Raw genomic sequence first — 15,006 nt, 5'->3', positions numbered from 1 at the left:
GAGCTTCAAGTCTATCATATATTTCTTTTATTGAATTCGGTGCACCTTAATGCCTTAAGCTGGTAATATTATAAATTAATATATGGTAATAATTATTCTGTAACAACACCTGACAGGTTAATTCTGTGAGAGATGTACTTTTTTTGATAAATAAATGTCTGAGTTAGATTCAGGGAAAAAATCAATAAGCAGAGTATGTATTTTATTTTTTCATTCTATAAAATGTTTTTAAGTGCGATCATAAATATTTAGATTTTTATATTATTATATAATTAGAAATTTGTAAGTATTAAGTCTCATCAATCGATATTTTTCTATGAATATTATTTTCATTGTAAAATAAGATTTATACATTCGTAATTAAATTTTTAGGGTATTGTAGTAACAAAATTTGACCATGGCCTTGTTTCAACATTTGAATTATTTCTGTGGCCACCAATATCAGCACCATATTCCTTTGTACAACTTGAAGCATCAATTTTTCTTTGTACAATATTGTTAACCATTGTTCATTTTTTTAGTGTCGTTAAAGAAGAAATTATAGAAGATTCTGCAATTCTACCATGTTTTAACGGAAGAGTAGTTAGTTGGGTGAGTTTCAAAATCTATAGTCGTCAATTATTCTATTTCTGTCAAATATTAGGTGTATTTTATAACTTCATCTGTTTCAACTAGTATGCCTCATACCCTTATATTTTGAGACAAGTAGTGGCAAATTTGAGCCTGTTCTAGTTTGTCAATCTGCCACTATTATATCCGTTTAAGTAAAATCGCATTTGCAGTGCCTGTCGTGAAACATAATTTTCTGGTTGAAAAAAGTGTCTATGATCTAGTAACTTTCAAGAGTGTTTACAAGTGGTATCAGTGATTTCAAAAGTGTAGAAGTGTCAGATCAAGATGTCCTATGACCTCAAATATGTATATTGCTATGACTTTGTGAAAAATCTCAGAAGATTTAATATAAAACTGATGACTTAAATCAATCTATAAATGCCTGCTATGAAATATGATCAAGAGCTCAAGGATATTGTTTTCGGGGGCATAGTACAATCAAGTTTAATTCCAAGGGAATTAACTGTTTATAAGTCATTGAGAAGGCAATGACCGCAGATGGAAGGCTTTAAGAAATGCTTACAAAAGGATTTGGCATTGGTATCAATGGATTGCCAGTTAAGGAAAGAGATTAATGCAAGTTCTGTGTTACTTTTTATTTAATTTTCAACCAAATTGAATTATAAATTCAGCCAACTGATTCACCATTTTCCTTATAATACAAGGCATTATACAAGGTAACCAAAGTACAAGGAAAATGTACAAAATTTTTATCTTGTTAAAAGGGGGTGGTATTGCACATTTTTTTCCAAAGTAATTTCGATTCCTTTCATCTTGCTTCTTTATACAGGGTGCGGCAGCATAACTTCCTTTTTTCAAAAGTTAATAAAACTTATTGTATGAATCAGAAAATTTTTATTCGTTTTTTATAATACAGGCACATACATAAAGTTTTGTTTTACTGAGTTTTGAAGATCAAATCAGTTAGGTGACGTCCCCCATTCTCCATACACTGAGTAAACCGATTTCTGGCGTTTGTCATGACTCTTGCCAGCATAGCAGGCGTTATGTTGGCAATTTCTTCCTGGATGTTCGTCTTCAAATCTTGTAGGGTCCTTGGACGGTTCACATACACACGGGATTTCAAAAAACCCCATAGGAAATAATCACAAGGGGTCAAATCGGGAGAGCGGGCTGGCCACTCCAAATCGCCCCTAATTGAGATAAGGCGCTCTGGGAAGTGTTCCCTCAAAACAGCCATCGATGTTCTTGAAGTGTGTGCCGTTGCTCCGTCTTGTTGGAACCAAGTGTCCCCTAAGTCCAACTCATCTAGCCGTGGGAAAAAAAATTCCTGTAACATGTTTACATACCGGTGCGAATTCACTGTCACTGTGACTTCATTTTCCTCAAAGAACCAGGGACCAATAATTCCACGTGAGTAAATTGCACACCACACTGTGACTTTAGGTGAATGCAAAGGCCGTTGATGCAATTGTCGAGGATTGGTATCAGCCCAGTAGCGCATGTTTTGTTTGTTTACGGATCCACACAAATGAAAATGGGCTTCATCACTAAAAAAAACAATAGCGTCCTCAGGAACGACTTCCAGAAAAACCTCACACGCGTTCCTCCGAGAATTGAAGTCACGTTCAGAAAGTTCCTGCACAATTGCCATCTTGTATGGATGAAAATGAAGATCATCATGAAGTATTCTCCTCACAGAACGATCGGAAAGTCCAAGGGCAGACGCATGTTTGCGCGCAGAACGCCGTGGTGATCGCAACACTGAAGTTCTAACTAACTCAATGTTCTCCGGTGATCTAATGGGCCGAGGGACTCCAGTTCTTCGTCTTGTCACACTTGCAGTTTGTCTGAACGTAGTGACCCACGTAACAATTGATTTCCGGTCCGGGACAGGGGCCAAGGGGGCTAAATTAAAGCGATTCCGAAAGGCGCGCTGGGTTGCGATCACAGAACATCCGCTCGAAAAGTAAACCTCAACGGCAAACGCACGCTCCTCACTGTTCCAACGCATGATGGCGACTGAACTGTGCCGGGACAAAACTTTATAGTCCCCCCTCTCGAACGAGACCACTAGCACTCCGTTACGACATCTACCGACTAAATGGCGAACTTTTTAAAAAAGGAAGTTATGCTGCCGCACCCTGTATTTGAAATTCCTATATATAAATAATATGATGAAAATTAACTTTTTTCCTGTTTAGTTGGTATCAGCTGATGGTTCCAATCATTCTGATGGAGGTTCTCAATGTACAGACAGTGTAACACATCAATCAGAAACAAGATTGCCGCCGCCACCAGTAAGCGAATCTGTTTGTACTGACACGGAGAGTATTATAAGTTCAAGACAGGGTAGAAGACACCACAAATACTCTTCACGTATTAACGGACATCTTCCAAGGTAAAGATCTCAACGATTACGAAATTAAGTTTTGGGGCATTGAAACTTGACATTATTTATTCTATTTTCAAACATGGGGGTTTTATAGTTGATGGTAAATATTGTATCTAATTATTCCTCACATATCGACATCAAACATAGCAACAAAAAGGCACTGTGCATCTTGGAAATGACCTTAAGAGAGCCCTTTGGTACATCTATATGTGATTAGGACTGGACTGGCCTAGTAATAAATAGATTCGTTGCTGGGGGTGATTATAATGTAAATCATATCCATTGGGGCTCCAGATTGTGAAATAGCGATGGAAAACAAAAATCTTTCAACTAGCCAGCTGATACATAAACGATATTCCTGGTATAGTTGATTTATATATAACAAGGGGTACCAAAAGGCGACTTACAAATTGTATCATCACAGGAACTGTGGACATATTCTTCAACACAGTAGTCTCAATTATCAGATCTAAACCAGCTGGATAAGTGAAAAGGTTTCGGCAAAACAATATTGAAACTTTACTATGGCCGGCGAATAGTCCTGATATAAATCCCGTTGAAAATTTATGGGGGTGGTTGGTAAAAAAAATTAAAGGAATTTTCGTCCCAGAAATTAATTAGAGCTATGGTTAGCTATATGAAGGTAAGGTTTGGAGAAAAGTATATGGGTTACCTTATTTTTGACACCCTCTACATTGTCAATAAAATATCTAAGTATTTATATTAGAATTGAATTTTAAAAAATTTTTTAAAAATTTAATATTTTTCGAAAGTTGTTCATTAATACCTTTTTAGGGTATATGAAACTGCTTCGATAGTAAGTTCAGATTTAGAAACTACCAGTTTTCAATCGGAAACGACAGGAAGACATACCGCTTTATCAGAATGTTCGAGCGTTAGTAGATTGCAAGTTGCTGGTCGCAAACGACCCCAAAGACGACGTAAACAAAGACTACAGGTTTGTTGAGTTTCAGTAAACATCGTATTTGACACTTCGATATTCTAATCCATATATGTTTCAGGCAATGTCTCGGACAAGTTCTTATTCAAGCATCACAGATTCTACAATGTCTTTAAATATAATTACCGTTACTCTAAACATGGACACAGTCAACTTCTTGGGTATTTCAATTGTTGGTCAAAGTAATAAAGGTGGAGATGGAGGCATATATGTCGGATCCATAATGAAAGGGTATGTATTCATACAACATATTCATTTAAAAAGAAGTCAAGAAAACTGAGACCTAATAAAGTAGAAGCATTTGGAAGGAAAATAAAGCACCAGGAGAAGCATTTGAATGGAAATTGGCTGTCATATCGAAAGTTGCAGCACAATTAGAAATGGAATATCTTGAGGAAACTATTATAAGCAAACTTGACATAAATATTACATTCTTATGTTGTTATGGAGAGGACAGAGATATCTAGAACCCTAAGAAAAGCGAAAGAGATTTTTGTAAACGACAAGTCTATGGAATATTCAGTATGAAAGATGACCAAATGAGTAAAGAGCCCAATCAACCAGAATCCTCTAATCAAAAACCAAGATATTGGATGGGCTATAAATCGATACAATTAAGACAAAATTAATGGCTGTGACGGAAGAGCCCAGGGCTAGAAATGCGGGTCAAAATATTGCAATTGTAGAATATAACATTGAAGTTGTAGATGACCTCGTATATTTTGGAACCTCGATAAATCTGAATAAACGTTAATAAAGAGTTAAAAAGGCTTATAATGCTTACCAATTGATATTTTTGGACTGTCAAATTCTCGAGAAGTACAAAGATCAAACTCTGTAAGACATTAAGATTACCATTTTTATTCTATAGCTTAGAAACCTGAACCCTAATAAAAACGGATGCTATCGACACAAAATTTAAGGGGCTATCCAAAAAAATAACGTCTGAAGATGTAGGTGTTACTTGTACAGAAGATCAGGTAACAGACATAATAATGTTCAAGATGTGACAACAGTATGTCCACAAAAAAGAACTTAAAGGTCATAATAACAGATAGTCCAGGCAGAGGGAGAACAAGGATGACTTGGTCTCTAAAGATGCAACAAACTGGATGTTCATTGCAAGGGACCGGAAAGGATGGTGTTCAAGATTAGAGAAAGTCGAAGCCCTTCTGTATGGCTGTAGCGCTGGTGATGTTGATGTTTTTAGGCTTCAGAATATCAACAATAAGTATAAAAGTGAAATGTAAAATATTAATTTGTGTAGGAATTGATATCATCCTCAATATTAAAAATCTGCTATGTTATTTTCATTTGCGCACAGAAACTATACCAAATTTTAAGAGCACTGATAATATTTGATTTTGTATTTTCCAGGGGAGCAGTAGCTTTAGACGGCAGGATAGAACCTGGTGACATGATATTACAGGTGAATGATGTAAATTTTGAAAATATGTCAAACGATGAAGCTGTTAAAGTATTAAGAGAAGTTGTACAAAAACCCGGGTAAGTTTCTTAAATCAAAACATTTATTATACATCACTTGAATTGGTAACGATCATGTAAAATTATCATCAGTATTTTTTTTAATACTTCTACCACTGGCACTATGACCCTCAAAGAGCCTTGGCATCTTCCACCACATTCCTCCAGTCATCACGATACAAAACTCCACCCCCTCACACCTAGTTCCCATCCTGCCATTGTTTGCATGGTCGTCGGCCCTCGGGCTTCTTTCAGTACGCTTTGTGCACCCCCCGCTCCTCAGGCATACTCTCCAAGTAGCCTAGCCATCTGAGTCTGGCCCTTTTGACTTCAGTCACTAGGCTGAGGTCTTCATAAAGCCAGTAGAGCTTGGTGTTCAGTTTCTGAAGAGGATTTTTTAAAAATTATTATAGCCCTTTTACCCTTAGCCCTATTTGCAGAATGGATTAGACAGATAAAGAACATATTGAGGAGTAATACGTGCTTCGTACAGATTTATAAAAGACTTAACATTAACTGGGATACTGAACACACTATTTACACTTAAACTCACAATTACACTGTCTCTGAAGAAGATAACTTGGTTATCGAAACGCGCGTCAGACATTGTAACTGTGAGTGGTAGTGTAAACAGTGTGTTCAGTATAAATTTCACGGTTTCAAAAATTTAAACTTCATTACCTGGGTGTACATCTTCTTATAATTAGGTGATGATGTTAGTTCTTCTTCTATTTGAAGGTTAAAATCGAAATTTAAACATAAAAATTGTTCGATTATTTCCTCTAAAGATGAAGTTTATGGAACATATATTTCAATTAGTTCCACATTTTTTTTTTCTAGAACAACAATCTTTTAATTTAAGAAAATTTCGATTCTTTAGAATTTGATTTTAGAGACATTATATTAATTTATTTTCTTTTAACTTTATCTTCATTATATTTGAAAAGATGATTTTATTTCACAATATTTGAAAATATAGTGTTTTTTTTTATTTTAGACCGATTAAACTAGTCGTTGCCAAATGTTGGGATCCCAATCCTAAAGGTTACTTCACAATACCACGAACAGAACCTGTCAGACCTATTGATCCGGGTAAGTAACAATAAATAAAATACAATGATTATTCAAATTCCAATGAACTGGTTGAATTTCTGTAAAATAAATCATATACCAATTATATTTGCGTGGTTGTATGTCCTTCAGAACTTTTGGTGACTTGTTTGTCAGGATTCGTAGAATTATTTAGGTTTCCAAATAATTTTTATTAAAGAATTCAATATTTACAAGTCCGGTGCTGCTTTTTGTTTAAATCTAGAAGTGTCTAGAATGTTTTATCTGGTCTTTAAATGAATTTTTCCAATATAATTCCAGTTTACTAGTACGAACATTACAACCTTAAATTATTTACTCCTATAAATTGATTTATTTTCGTAGGTGCTTGGGTGGCGCATACAGCTGCAGTTCGAGGGGATCCGGTGGCGAGACCACCGAGTAGTTCAACTTTATCAAGCTCATCAATAGCTAGCACGATACCTGCCAATGAACGTGAGTGTCTTCTAGGTCCTGGTATGTATGCACTCAACCATGAGGCTTTTTTGACACACTTTTTTTTTCAATTTATTTATTTTATTATTGCTGCATTTTCCATTTCCAATTTGATCATTATTTACAATACTAAACACCACAATCTTGGAGAACGACAAGAAATTAACTTCTTAAACTCAAAGAATCGCCTGGAGGAAAGACTTGTATTTTTTTGTTAATAAATCATCTTGATTTCAGGTCTCTTAAAACTATTCACGTTTCGACTTATTTCAGTCTTCATCAAAATATGATTTGATATACAAGGTCTAATAAATAAGATGTCAAAGAAATAACTTTTACTCTACCAATTAAATCCAAATTTGACTATGATCAATGATCAATTCGGTTTCCGAGCAGTTCACAAAATTATGTGATCACTGACTATTATAAATTCTGATCAAAATAATTGAGTATGCAAAGAAAGAAAATTTTTAAATAAAAAAAAATAATTTAGAGGGTATCAAATAATATCAAAAATGGTGAAGAAAAGATAAAATACAGGTCAAAACTGTTTACAATTATAAAAATAATTTTAGTTCCTAATTAAATCCAAAATTTCTCTTGTAAATCTGTAGCATTCCAAATTTCAAAAGAATCAATTCATTGTGGAGCAAGTCCGAAAATTTCATTATATTTAGAATCTACATTTGAATTTTGCTACGAAAGGTTAATGATTAACTAACCATCCATTCAGGTTCTGAAAAGAACAATTCATGGTGGAGAACCTAAATAGTATAAATTCTGAGATAAAAGAGATAAAATTTTCAAATTAAAAAAAATCACCTAGAGTGTACCAAATAACCCTAAAAATGGCAAAGAAATGGGTAAAATACAGGTGACAACTCCTAAATAAGCTATTTAGTGAACTACAAAAACTCCAGTTTAATTTAATTACTAAAGGCTTCTGAAAGAAACTTTTCACAGTAAAGCTACTCAAAAAATTATCTTATTACTAATTCTGACCAAAACAATGAAGCATACCAAGAAATATAATTTTTAAATGCAAAAAATTTGCTTAGAGAGCGTTTAATAACCACAAAAATGGTAAAATACCGTTTTACAACTACTTACAAGTATCAAATTAATTCTATTTTCTAAATAAGCTAAAAATCTGTGCAACATCACTTGTTATTTTGTCAATTAAATTGAAAAACTTTGGTTGAATTTAACTACTAAAGGTGAATGATTAACTCCACCATCGATTCAGCTTCCGAAGAAACGTTTCACTGTAGAACAAGTCACATTATTATGATATTACTCACTAACCAAAATCATTAAGTACATAAAAAAATAATCCCAAAAATGTAAAGAAAAACTAAACTACTAGTCAAAATTGACAAGAACTACAAAGACGAACCGATTGCTCCATATTAGTTAAACTTCTGAAAGATTCTAGGTTATGTTTTGATTCAATTCAAGAAATTGAATTGAAGAAAGATTGTCGCTCATTGAGTGGAGTAATGAAAAATATTTAGACTTTATTAAAGATTATAAAAAAAGTAAAGTGTTCTGGGATTTGTTCAATACAAATTATAAAAAAAAAATGTTTTATGTGGCCTTGCAGTAAAAAAGAGATTGAACAAGAAAATTAAAAATCTGAGAAACGCATTCGACTGGGAACACAATCGTATCACCAATAAACAAAGCGTTCTGGATCTAATGAAATCAGTAAAAAATGGTTTACCTTGCAGTTTGCAGTTTTCTGATTCTTATTTTCTTTATAGTTTGTCTTTTGTTTTGGCTGCTTTTGTTATTATTTTCCACTCTCTTGGATTCGGGCATTTTACTCACCAGTTTTCTATATTGAGTGCTCTTATATCATTTCAATTAGTTTTCTTCTCATGCTGTGCCCGGATCAGTTGAGCCTTTGTGCTTTTATGTATCTCACTTTCTTACCTTCTTTCTCCTTTCTGTGTTATGTTTGGTCCTGTTATAGTTCGTATATATATATATATATATATATATATATATATATATATATATATATATATATATATATATCGTATATGTGATTACTGGTCTTATTAGGGTTAGTTAATTATTATTAGTAGTTACTGTCCTCTTTTGAATATAAAGTGTAATTAGTTGTAGTAAAATTTCAAAGTTCTCATTTGATATTCTGATAAAGTTTCTCAATAAGGTACCATTATCTGCTCTCAAATTTGTTAGTAAACTAGTCAGTAGGTTGTCCTGGAATAATGTTCTTTTCCATCAACGTTTCTTCCACCATTGTCTACGTGCAAGTCCTGGTACTAAATAAGCTACTGCTAAAGTTGCTTGATCAGCCATAATCTATGGTATCTATCCCCTTTATCGAACTAATAAGTAAACCAAAAGCATTCCAATAATAGCACAATGTTTTGAAAACTATCTAGACACAAAGTAAAATAGATTGAAGCATGCTACATCGGCCGCATGATGTTGGATTTTGTAGCATGTAACATCCTCAATTTGTGGTATGTTGCAATGCATAGTGTTGTCCCAGTGTAAAAGAGCCCTTAGAATCTAGAAGATTTAAATTTTAAAAAATAGTTTTCCCGGCTTAACATTATTTCGAACTTGATTTCATTAAAATATCTGAAAATAACCAGACATTTATATTATAATGTTACAGATATGGAGGAACCATTGTCTGTAAATTCCCCAATGTCTCAAGTGGTTCAAGCGATGCAAAGAGCGGACAGCGGATTAGAAATTCGGGACAGAATGTGGCTCAAAATAACAATTCCTAATGCTTTTATTGGTACTGACATGATAGATTGGTTACTGACACATATTGAAGGTTTTCAAGAAAGAAGAGACGCAAGAAAATACGCTTCGCATTTATTGAAAGCTGGATTTATCAGACATACGGTCAATAAAATTACGTTCTCCGAACAGGTAAGTGTCACGTCAACTTCGATAAAACCTGGAAAAACACTTGACTTACGGGATGATTTAAGATACCAAATATCAGCACATACCAATCTGATTTTAAGTTTTACGTACATGCTCTGTTCTGATGAAATTTTATTTGTTATTTTCATAAATAGATCATTTAAAAAATTACTTGTTATATGTATAACATGGGAGGGAAGTTCTATTATCTCCCTTGAATGAAGTAAACTTCATCCTCGGGAAGACATGTGGCATTTTCCTCCCTTGTTTTACAAATAGCCATTGTTGTCTATCGATGTTGTTAATGTACTCGTTTCTTGTTACAGTGCTATTACATATTTGGCGATCTTTGTTCTGCAATGACCAATCTCAAAATACAGGGTGATACAGATAGCGTGGGACCTTTACCGAACGTTCCTAATTACATGCCATATAGCGGTACATACAATCCATTGGAATATATGCCGATGCCATTTTACAGCGAAAATACAGTGTACGGTTACAATAAGGAGGAATCCGTTTTAAGTGGAAGCGGTAAGTTATTATTTGAATAATTTCTATTGATTTGCGTTGAAATAGATTAAATTATTTATCGATTAATTTTTTTTAATAGATTCTAGTGAAGATGTGGCTTTTCGTCATATTTTTTCTTATTTTCCAATAGTTTTTCGTATTCGAACCGTTTATTAATTAGATTTTATTTGTTGAACTTCGGAAACTTGGAAAATATACTAAACAACCAACCAATAATTATTCACCCATATATTATATATGGGTACTGACACGGAAAAATGGGTTATCTTTTAATTTTAATAGGATACTCCACATGAGAGTTTTTTATTTTTTTCTTGGTCAATTAGAAAATAATTTATACCTCATCATTAATTTCTCGTACAGAAATATGTTATTGACGAATTTTGTTGGAAATTTGATGCTATGCAAAAAAGGTATCTTATATTTTTTCTGTAAATCTCACCATTTGAATGATATTGAAGGCACAGCTCGGTTGAGGGTGATTATGATGTCCTGCCGTTCAGAACTTAAGGTGAAAGGTTAAGTTCTATAGGTTTTTATGTTCACATTTTTTTTTATTATATATTCACAATAATAATCAATTCCAAACCATTTGGACATCCTCAGAACCGGTTGCTGAATTTTACACACTTAGGTTCAATAACAATAATCATACTGGGATGGGTGGAAGTGAGTGGTGGATTTTTGACTAATTTCGTCATCCCCCTTTTTTCAAATTGACAGGTGGCGGCTGTTGATAATAAAATATAGTATATAACAATATAGTTATTTTTCAAGGATTTTTTTTGGCTTGAAAGGACGTTTCTATTATTCCTTCATAAAACAAATTTTCGTCGAACTTCCACTATTTCATATTAAATTCTGATTACCTAACCTAACTTAACCTAACCTAATCATTCGTGTCCAATTGCCACGGACTTCTGAGGTTATTCTTACAATCAAATTATCAATAAATTTTTTGTATAATTCATTCTGAATAAATGAAAATAATATATTGGAATTAAAAATAGTATATATGCCAGATTTAATCTGTGGGTGGTATTTATCCGGTGATAATATTCATCCGTGGAAAGTATTCATCAATGGACTGTATTCGTCCGTGAATTAAAGCCCATTATTGTAACATTGTCGGTTGAAATTAGAGACTTTAATAAAGCTTCATTCGACTCATTTCTTTATCTCGTGTCTTTATGGTAGAAATTAAAGTCACGAATTTTTTAGTGAATGGTGCCAATAGACATTTTGCGTATTGAAATAGATCTGTGAATTTCTCCAAATTGATTATTATGTACATTTATTTATTATTACCTTCTATACCCCTCCTCTATCGCTACATGCGAATCTTCAATCGTTCAAAACAGTGCAGGAAATTTTTTTCTGTTAGTTCTTTTAGATCACAGCTTCAACAGACAAAAATCTTGTTCCTTTTAATGCAGATTTGTCCTTAGAAAAGAGTTAGAAGTCGCATGGTGCAAGATCTGCCGAATAAGGTGGGTGGTCTAACATTGGGATTAATTAAGTTGGAATTACTGGAACCGTTGGTGATATTCATACTGAACACACTGTCTACACTAACACAATTACACTATCTGATACGCGATCAGACAGTGTAATTGTGGATGGTAGTGTGAACCTTGTGTTCAGTATAATATTGAAATGTTGTACTTGACTAGAAACCACTTAATGGAGAGTGTGGAATAAGGTACCAGTTTTCGCATGTTAAAATTAGTCGTACACATTCTTCGACAATTTATATAGATTCAACAATCGCACGAATACTTAGGCGACGATCAAATCAAACAATATTTTCGACTTTTTTTTATATTCTCATCCGTTTTTGACGTGGAAGGGTCACACGAACTTGAATCATCTTCAACATCTTCCCAACCATTTTGAAAACGCTTAAACCACTCAAAAACACGTCGAAACGACAAAAATTCATTGTCATATACTTGTTTGATTAAATTACAAGTTCCGGCCGCAGCTTTCTTAAGTTTCATGTGAAATTTCACTATAATCCTTTGCTGTATTTTTTCGCCGGCAAAACATAAAAGCAGTTTCTATACAAATCAGGGCTACGGCTACACAGGTTTGTCTATAGACAGCTTAGCAGCCTTAGTCTCGTTACTTAATAGCCACGCCTCGTACATAGAGATGGAAGTGTATGGGCGAAGGAAGATTATTGTTATAATGTGAATAAAATATATAAAAAAATAAAATTTTTCAAATCTATTTAGGTTATAGTTGAAATTATTTATGAACAGCTCAAAATTGTAGCATTTTGATTTTTTAGTTATATTATTTAATTCAAAAAAATTAGGATTTTCAGCGATTTTTAATTTTAAGAAATTCATAACAAATGATGGGTTGAAGGAGATACGATAATGAGCAGGGCCGGATTAAGATTTATAAGGCCCGGGGCTAAAATAATGACGGGGCCCCCTTAAGGAATTCGAAAACCCGGAAAAATTCACAAAATAATATCAATACGTTAGATTTGTGGTATCAACACATCAAAAAATACAGAATGATTTCCAAATGATGGGGCCCGGGGCTATAGCCCCCCCCCCCCAAGCCCCTAGCTTAATCCGGCCCTGATAATGATTGTAAGGACTTTTTTTATTCGAAATATTGTAAAGAATATAAACAAAATACTTGTTGGCAAAAAATGCATTTTTTCTGGTTTATTTAATTTTTCGTTGTTTAAACAATAACGTCAAAAGATATCAACACCTGCCGGACTTTTAAAAAAAAAATCGTACTAAAACAATTTTGCGAACTAATGCGCCACTATGCTCTGGTCTATAAGTGATTCAAGTGATTTTTTTTGGTGAATTGTAAAATAGTTGTAGTAGTAGAAAGTACTTGACATCTAGTATAGGTATGTACTTGATTCGTTTAACAAAATATCAGAATATAAAACCTTCTTTTTCAGATGTTCGCTTGATAGAATCTGAATCTTCGTGAGGGTTAAAATAGAGCAGTTAAAAAATCCGTTCGTGCTAAATTAGCTATTAAATAAAGATAGAAATTTACGTAAGTTATGGTTGGTGCTGTGATATTCTTTCGATTTCAGTACTGTACAAGTCGAAAATATGAATATTCGATGTTTGACTGATATTTTTAAGAAAACTTTAGGGTTAAATACTCTCACCGATACCATATATATGTACAGAAGATTTTTAGTTAAAACTTAAAACAAACCGATGGTTTATCATTTATCTAATATCCAAAATGTGATACGGTATTTTTTTTATTGACCATCCCTTTAATACGATCGTCGCCGTCGTCTATACTTAATAAAATATCGTTATGTTTGTGTTATTCGATTCAATTAACAATTTTTTTTTAATATTTTGTTTGAGTTATTCTTTGTTAATAAAATATTTGTATTTCGTTTATTTCTCTTTTATTTATTTATGTACCATCCTGTATTTTTATTTTTTAGCTCAAGAAAATATGTATGTAGGTCTTTTCAATGATCCTGACTGATAAATATTGATGGGTGTAGATTTTAAATTAAGTGAGGTACTCGAACGGTTATTTGAAACAGTTGACTTGTCCACAAAGGTTTCCAACGAATTTTCACAATTAAAAACATGTTTATTGGCATTGAACATGTTTTTTCAATTCAGGGAAGGTATAGTAATCACTGGGAGCCAAGTCTGGGGAGTGCTAGACAGTATTCCATCCGAATCTGTTGACGAGATCAGTCGGACAGTGTGTAGACGCGCGTTGTCTTGATAGAGTCGCACTCCATTTGTGAGCATGCTTTTCCAGGTTTTTTCAACGTTTAACAGTAGCGATTCGCATCAATTGTTGTACCAGTAGACAGGAATTCGCACCACAATAGCACTTTTCCCAAAAGACACTCGCCATCACTTTGCCAGTAGATAGTTTTTGATGTTTTCTCTGACGAGATTGTTCTTTTGTATTGGATCAATGATAACAGAGTCCAAAAATTTCTCAGGTCCCATCTGGCACATATCATATTATAAGCGATGAAAATGTTATGAATTCAGGATCATCTAGCTGAGGTCATTCAATTCTTCGGTCAGAAATCGAAGGCCGGCTATGACGTTATTAGTCATGCGCGTCTCTGCACTCATACACTTTTCTCTATACACCTCACACACTTGAGAAAGAATGTCCACCGCCACCACCATGTTTTTGCACACCTGGCGTAAGAATCAAATGGAAGTTTCATCTTTCACACCTATCAAGACAAGAATGAACGTTGTACACAGCTCGCCTGGTGTCCAAATCTTACCTAAGAGCGTTCCAATCGTTCGCAGTTCCTTGGGAACCGATGTGGACATCATCATCATTTATCTCATCTGCACGTCTTCTTCTACGGTGTGCGTCTTGTCTCCACTACTAAATCTTTTTTGCCCAACGCCCATCCAATTTGGATCAGTTCCATTTTATTTTTTCTCTGTGTAATTCGTATTTTAATCGCTTAGTATTTTGTGAACGTGAGAGGTATGCTTTCGTTTCTTATGTCAACCCAATTCTACGTTTTATCTCATGGGTCTGGTTGTTTTTTCTGATACAGATTTCGTGTCCTAAATATTTATAAGAACTGATTTGCTTTATG

General features: G+C 33.8%; 1 protein-coding gene across 8 annotated transcripts in view; it reads left to right on the top strand.

Moving 5' to 3' along the window:
* The window catches only part of LOC130892756 (segment polarity protein dishevelled homolog DVL-3), a 30,748-nt gene that overhangs the window by 1,600 nt on the left and 14,142 nt on the right, over positions 1-15,006 (top strand). For 4 of the 8 annotated variants that reach the window (XM_057798340.1, XM_057798338.1, XM_057798334.1 and 1 more), the window contains exons 2-10: positions 522-591; positions 2,778-2,974; positions 3,764-3,926; positions 3,991-4,160; positions 5,307-5,435; positions 6,412-6,506; positions 6,849-6,980; positions 9,613-9,878; positions 10,202-10,409. In XM_057798340.1, the coding sequence (XP_057654323.1) occupies positions 522-591; positions 2,778-2,974; positions 3,764-3,926; positions 3,991-4,160; positions 5,307-5,435; positions 6,412-6,506; positions 6,849-6,980; positions 9,613-9,878; positions 10,202-10,409 (1,430 nt within the window). Of the gene's footprint in view, positions 1-521; positions 592-2,777; positions 2,975-3,763; positions 3,927-3,990; positions 4,161-5,306; positions 5,436-6,411; positions 6,507-6,848; positions 6,981-9,612; positions 9,879-10,201; positions 10,410-13,344; positions 13,814-15,006 lie in introns of those variants that run through there. The other 4 variants (XM_057798339.1, XM_057798337.1, XM_057798342.1 and 1 more) reach the window with 3 other exon arrangements.

This window comes from Diorhabda carinulata, chromosome 4 (assembly GCF_026250575.1).
Source record: "Diorhabda carinulata isolate Delta chromosome 4, icDioCari1.1, whole genome shotgun sequence".
Lineage (NCBI taxonomy): Eukaryota > Metazoa > Arthropoda > Insecta > Coleoptera > Chrysomelidae > Diorhabda > Diorhabda carinulata.
Note: the sequence above shows the minus strand (reverse complement) of the source record. Positions and strands in the feature narration are given on the sequence as shown.